This window comes from Penaeus japonicus, unplaced genomic scaffold, assembly GCF_977035675.1.
Source record: "Penaeus japonicus unplaced genomic scaffold, GWHDUDI00000001_assembly GWHDUDI00000025, whole genome shotgun sequence".
NCBI lineage: Eukaryota > Metazoa > Arthropoda > Malacostraca > Decapoda > Penaeidae > Penaeus > Penaeus japonicus.
The window spans coordinates 37,649,865-37,657,191 of NW_028234427.1; the positions used below are offsets into that span (position 1 = coordinate 37,649,865).

Sequence of the window (7,327 nt, forward strand, 5' to 3'; positions counted from 1 at the left end):
CCCTCCCCCCCTCCTCCCACTCCTAGCAGTCACTCCCACCCCCTCTTCCCCCTCCTACCTGGTCCTCCCAACCCCCCCTCCTCCCCCTCCTAGCAGTCCTTCCCACCCCACTGCTCCCCCCACACCACTGCCCCCCCCCTCCTCCTCCTCCCTCACCTAGCAGGCCTGTTCCCCTCTCCCGTCCCCCCCCATCCCCCATCCCCCCACCCCCCATCCCCCATCCCCCCATCCGCCCACCCCCCCACCCCCCATCCTCCCATCCCCCCAACCCCCATCCTCCAACCCCCCCCCCCCCCCATCCCCCATCCTCCCTTCCCCCATCCCCCCTCTCCCCCTAACCCCCATCCTCCCATCCCCCCGTCCCCGCCCCCCAGTCCCCGCCCCCCAGTCCCCGCCCCCCTCCGCCGTGGTTGGAATCAGCTGTTTGACCCAAAATAGTCCTGAGGAAGCCGCGTGTGTTGACAAGAGAGGGAAGTTGCTCTCTCCTCTCCTCTATTCTCTCCTCTCTTCCCTTCCGTCTTCTATTTATATATTTAATTATTTTTGTGGTTTGGCGTTGCGGGTGAGAAGAAGAGAGATTCGTCGGTATATATTTATTATTTTTTTTTATAGCCGGAGTTTTTGAAATTTGGTGAGTGTAAAGAGGGTTTTTGTATGAATTTTGTTTTTTTTTTCTCTCGTGTTTTGAAGTGCCGGGTCTTATATTTTATTAATGGAGACTATAGTTTGTTGGTACTGTGTATTGACAAATGGTTTGGTTCTTTTGTCTCTTCTTTGTTATTTTTGTTCGTGTTTTTAGGTCTGTTTTGGGAGGTTTAGGGAAATGTGAGTATTTTGAATTGGTGGAGTCCAGTGTGTGTGGAATTCGTTTTGAATTCGTGTGAAAGAGATTTGAGTGAGTGTTTTGAATTTTTCTTATATTTTTATTGGTATTGAATGTGTTCTTTTAAGTCTGCTGGAAACTGTAGGTGTTGGGAAGTCCATAATCCGGAGTCCAACGTCAAGCGATTGCGATTGCCGTGTCTTTCCTCTGGACTTTGTACTCTGGCAAAGGCCAACAAACCTCCACCGTATACATTCCTGCGAGATATAGCTCGGATTGCTACTCTATTTGGCGATGTCTCGTAAGGGAGGTGTATTAGCCGTATCTTTGTAAAAATACGTGTAAGGAAGTACGATCTCCTTTTCTGGAATGTTGACAGGTGCGGAGGGTGTCGTTGGCCTGTGGCATATGTCAATCAGCCGCTGTCAGAAGTGCGGATGTGTTCTTAGTGCTGATGATACATTTTCTCACACTGTTTGTTAATTATATATTAAGGATTGCTATGGCCTCATTGCTTCAGATTCTGGCAAAGACCAACATGCCTCCAACATCAAAATAGTATTAAAAAAAGGGCTTGGTCTGCTTGGTCTGGTTTCGTAATTGAAGATAAATTGCCATAAAGGGAGGGTCTAAGAGCCTGCATCTCGTTAGAACATGTTTGGTGAAAAGTTGAGGTCCATCGCAAGAGTGCAAAGCGCGGAGGCCAAATAGTGTCGCTTAAGAACAACATACTTTGATATATGATTTTGAGTTTTCCTTTACTTTTCAAATTATGTTTATACCTTTTAATATTATTTTATGTGTTCTTTGCAACTCTTACATTGATTTTGATTTTTTTTTTTCTTTTTTTTTTATAACTAAGCAATTGTCTATTGTAAGTTAATATAGATTTATTTTTCATATCCTAGTGCTACCAGATGTAGGAGAATTTTAAAAATATACGTGGCTGTTTCTTTACGTTTCAGGCCCATTATTATTGGTCCTGCATTTACCTCTGCGTAAAATATTGTTGTTGTTGAAAGAAAAAAAATAAAATTATTTCCATTTCTTCCATTCAGGTGCACGCATTGAAGAATATGATATGAATCTATTGTAGGAAAAGACGTTTGTGAATAGAGACGTTTTGCAACTTGACTTTTTGACTTTTCAACTTTTTTCACTTTTTCAAGATTAATAAAAATCATTTGATTGTGAATTATTTAAACTAAAAGGTTTAATTATAGTACATGATAATTAGATAAATTGGTATTGATTATATTTTACTCTTGAAAAACAAAGTAAAAACTGAAACTGAAAAATAGAATATAAAAGCAAATTGAATATTAGAATTTAGAAAAGATATCAGAATTATGCAGGGCTTTCAGAATCACATTAATATTTGTGTAAAGAAAAAGAAAATTTGTATATGGAAATGTATAAATGCATGTTGGATATGTCATTCATTTTATTTCTCCATAAATCAGTGAGGAAAAGTATGAACATATGAAAGCTGGCAATTTATATTATTGTTGGTATATATATATATATATATATATATATATATATATATATATATATATATAATATATATATATATATATATGTATATATATATTATGTATGTAATAAGTATGTATATGTATTATTTATTTATTATTTATGTATTTATTTAATGTAATTATTATGTATGTATATATATATATATATATATATATATATATATATATAATATATATATATATATATTATATATATATGTATATATATACACACATATACGTAAATATATATACATGCATATATGTATATATACATGCGTAGATGTATATATACATATACATATATATGAATATATATATACATTCATTATTATTTTCTCTCTCTCTCTCTCTCTCTCTCTCTCTCTCTCTCTCTCTCTCTCTCTCTCTCTCTCTCTCTCTCTCTCTCTCTCTCTCTCTCTCTCTCTCTCTCTCTCTCTCTTGCTCTCTCTCTCTCATACACATGTTAATAATACTTCTCCTTTCCAGAGCAATGGGTAAAAAACGCAACGCCAAAAAGTCAGGCGGCAAAGTTACAGGCCCCGTGAAACTTTTACCCCAGACCAGAACGGAGCTGAGTGCCTTAGTAGACGAGGTGTTCAAACGTGAGTGGATTGCGCTGGTGGAGTGTAAAGGCTTCACTTAAGTCAGAATGTATCTTGTCATGTTTGTACTTGTTATAATTTCCGATATAAATCTTTTAGATCATAATTTGTCAAATCAATTTGATTGCCTTATGCATCTTCATTGTTAGATCTACTGTCTTGATTGTATTATATATCATTGCTGACTAGGTTTAGTGATGGACTTTCGTGTTCGATAGATTTAATGATTGATCCCTCTCACCCCCCAGGATGCACCAAAGTACCTTCGGCAACAGCACCGAATGCAGCTCAGGATTGGGCCGAATACACAGAAATCTTCCAACTAGTTCAAAATATACAGAATTTGGAGAAAGGTTGGCATTTGCTTGTACTGTGCTTGCATGTTCATTTATTTCTCTAATTAATTTCACTATTATTCTGCTTACATTTTATTTATATTTTGCCTGTATCTTACTTGTATCTTGCTCGCACTTTTTTATATTTGACTTATAATTTGTTTAGATTTTGTTTATATATTCCTTTGATTTTATAAAAATTTTGCTTGCATTTTACTTTTATCTGAGTTTTTATTTTCTTATACTTTGCTTGCATATTTTTTACATATTACTTTTTTTTTTTCCTTCTTCTTTTTTCTATTTTTTAATGTATTTCCTTTTTTTTCTTTCTTTCATTAAGCCTATTTTAACGTCCATAGACTTGCACATGTACTAAAACTTGAGATGTTCGTCACATCTCAAAAAATTCACTCCTTTAGTGCAAAGTTCAGTTGAATAACGGAATCAAGTCTGGTATTCAATCACTTGTCTTTGAGGACTACTGTGTTTTGTTATTTTTTCTGTGAAATTCCTACCTCTTCTCCAATATTGATATGGTCACATTTTTGTTTTCTTTTATTTTTCCATTTTCTTTTCTCCTTCACAGATGTCCTGCTTCCGTCATACTCTCGCCAAGAACAAATACCGGCCTTCATGTCATGGCTCAAGGAGAAAGGTGTGAAGGTGAGTATAAGCTTGGGATTTTTATGTCTGACAGAATAATGTGAATTCATAAGAACAAGTTTTGTATCTTGCTGTATACTTTGAAGGTATTATTCTACTTCTCTCTCTCTCTCTTCCTCTCTTTCATTCTGTCTCTTTCTCTCTTCTCTTTCTCTTTCTCCCTTTCACTCTATCTCTTTTACTCTCCTATTTTCTTTTTCTCCTTATCCCCTGTCCCTCCCTCCATCTGATTTGATTTTGAAAAGCTCCATGTACTTTATCTTTCATTTCATTATCTCCACCAAAACCAGGTCAACGGAGTGGAGATCGGTGATTTTGGCATGCAGGGCTTTGGGCTGAGGACCAATGAGGACCTTCAGCAAGGGGTTGAGGTGATCAATGTGCCTCTGGAAGCCATGATGACAGAGGACACCGCAAGGAAGTCCTATCTTGGTGAGTGGGAGGGTTTCCACTGTCATGTTGGATGACAGTGGATGACTTTGATAGAATTTGAAAGGTCAAGATGCATTATTGGTATTTTAGTGTTATTGGCTTCATAAGAGTTCAGTTTGTATGATTATTATTCTCAGGATATAAGCTTGATACTGATGTGTACTGCATCCTAACCCTATGACGACGGTGTGACACAGCTAAATTCCCGATGCCGGGGCGTCATGCCAGTGTGACGTTTCCATTGCAATATTGCAATGGCCCGGCATAGGGGTTTTCGTGTAGCACGTGCCCCGTCGGGAAAGGGTTAAGAAGTGAGTGGATCTTTATGTAGTGTTTATATATATGAATGTGTCCACAGGTCCCCTGATAGAGCGCGACCCCATTCTGCAACACATGGGAAATGTTTCCTTAGCACTACACGTACTCGGGGAGTTTGTGAACCCACAGTCACCCTGGCAGCCGTACCTGCGCATCCTGCCACCTTCGTATTCAACCACATTGTACTTCTCTCAGGAAGAGATCCTCGGCCTAAAGGGCTCGCCAGCACTAGGTGGGTGCCGATGGGGGTCATTAGAGCTATTTGATACATTCCTTTTGTTTTGGTTGTGGGAAGTGGCAATGGTATCCTTGGGTTTATTGTAGATTTGTTTGGTAGGTTAATTTGATGTCTTCATTTGATTAATCTGTGAACTGTCAATAGTACACAAAAGTGTATTTATATGTATATATATATATATATATATATATATATATATATATATATATATATATATATATATATATATATATATATATAAAATGTATATATATGTATGTATGTATGTATGTATATATATATTTATTTGTATTTACAAATTTGTTTATATATATATATATATATATATATATATATATATATTTATGCATACACACACACACACACACATACACATACATACACACACACACACACACACACACACACACACACACACACACACACACACACACACACACACACACACACACACACACACACACACACACACACACACACACACACACACACACACACACACACACATTTCTAAAGTTCTCATAGTTATGTATCATTTCTGTAGTGCTTACTGTTATTTCTAAGATTGACATGCTCATCCTAGTATTTCATAAGATCCCTTATTTGTCCTAGTTTTTCAAAATTCTCATGTGCTTTCCTATCATTTCTGAAGTTCTCGTGTGCTCTTTCGCCTTTTTTTTTTTTTATGTGCCTTTTCTTTCATTTCTAGTCCTCTTGTCCTCTCTCCTTATGTAAATTTTTGTTTAGTTTGCATGCACTTTTTTATTTATTATTATTTTTTTTATCATTTTGGTATTTCTCTTTCAATAAGTAAAAAAAAAATATCATCATAAAGAAACAGTCATTTAGCAAGAAAATTATTTTTCCTTATCCCCCCCAAAATAAACCTTTTGCAGAGGAAGCAGTGAGACAGTTCCGGAACATTGCCCGCCAGTACTCCTACTTCTACCGAATACTCCACTCGTTACCAGAAGCGAGAAGTTGGCCAATCAAGGATTACTTCACCTTTGATGCTTACAGGTGAGTGTCATTCCCATCTCAGTTGAGGTAGGATGGAATGATTGTATGCATGTAATTTTGGTTTAAAAAGGAAATGATTAGAGTGAATGACATTGTCGATTTTTAGATAATAGATGTGGTTACTGGATAATAATCTGGAAATGACAAGTTTCATTTTGTAAAAAGCTGTCTTAACATAAGTAAACCCTATGATTAGTGTTGGTTAATGCTTCATACTGCATCTATGAGTTTCTTGTATAGGAAACCTTATATTTTTAAATCCTACAGTTTTTGTGTACTTAATTAACATGATCCTCTGTTTATTCCCAAGACTATATATAAACTCTTAAGTAAGCTGTGTTCTGTTTCTGTAAACAATTGGTAGGAGTTAACCACAGGTTTGATTAAATATTTATGCAGTTGGATGGCTGGTTTACATAGTCTGGCACGGTGCCATCTGCGTCTACGACCAACTCTGCCTTTGCAGCAAATTATGCCATCCACTGCTAATGGGTTAATGTACTCTTTTGAATAAGCAGTCTTTTTTGCTGTATGAAACTTGAATGTGTGGTGCACTTTGAAAGCTGAAATATTAATGATAGATCTGAGTGTATAGGCTAGTTTCAAAACTTGTTATTTTCACAATAAACCTTCACCTGAACAAAGTGTTTTGTCACACACCCTAATGCTCCTCTCTCACTCTTCCAGATGGGCAGTTTCCACAATCATGACACGCCAGAACAGGGTCCCAACGAAAGGGGCAAGTGGCCAGCTGGCCCTCATCCCTGCATGGGACATGTGCAATCATGAACAGGGAATTGTAAGTACAGTGTTGTCCTTGTTGTCTGAATAGCCAGTTGGTTTGCTTTATTTTCACAATAATTAATTTTCCTGAATGAGTAGAGTGGATTATAGTAAGAGTTGTTTTGAATAGAGGCTTTGAGGTGTTTTTTTTCTGTTTGAAAGTTGCTCTTTTTCAACACTGTATTTTTACTTATGTTCTGTGTTCCAGTATTCTACAGATTATGATGAAGAGAAAAATTGCTGCGTGTGTTTAGCGCAGAAGGACTTCAAAAAGGGAGACCAGTTTACAATTTATTATGGGAAACGTCATAATGTGGAGCTCTTCCTGCACAATGGTTTTGTTGAAATAGGTATGTATTTGTTATAATGGCCCCATTCCCTTCCTTCTGTGCATGTGTAAATGAGGATAGGACAGAACATACTTTTTCTTGCTAAATGATACATGAAATATTTAACTGCATTATATTATTACTGGTATGATATACAAAAATAACTAGGATTTGCATCCATCCTCACTCCTCCCTCTCCTCCATCCAGGCAATGAAAACGACAGCCTGGCTATCAAGCTGGGAGTGAGTAAGAACGACCCACTC

The 7,327-nt window shown here is 37.2% G+C and overlaps 1 protein-coding gene across 1 annotated transcript in view; it reads left to right on the forward strand.

The window, feature by feature from the left end:
• The first annotated feature begins 440 nt into the window (after positions 1-440).
• Positions 441-7,327, forward strand: part of Setd3 (SET domain containing 3) — a 7,899-nt gene continuing 1,012 nt past the window's right edge. Inside the window, exons 1-10 of the mRNA XM_086551683.1 lie at positions 441-631; positions 2,830-2,945; positions 3,194-3,298; positions 3,867-3,943; positions 4,234-4,375; positions 4,734-4,925; positions 5,828-5,951; positions 6,639-6,750; positions 6,943-7,084; positions 7,272-7,327. The exon at positions 7,272-7,327 is cut by the window's right edge and continues 130 nt beyond it. Of these exons, the coding sequence (XP_086407809.1) occupies positions 2,834-2,945; positions 3,194-3,298; positions 3,867-3,943; positions 4,234-4,375; positions 4,734-4,925; positions 5,828-5,951; positions 6,639-6,750; positions 6,943-7,084; positions 7,272-7,327 (1,062 nt within the window). The 5' untranslated portion in view covers positions 441-631; positions 2,830-2,833. The remainder of the gene's footprint in view (positions 632-2,829; positions 2,946-3,193; positions 3,299-3,866; positions 3,944-4,233; positions 4,376-4,733; positions 4,926-5,827; positions 5,952-6,638; positions 6,751-6,942; positions 7,085-7,271) is intronic.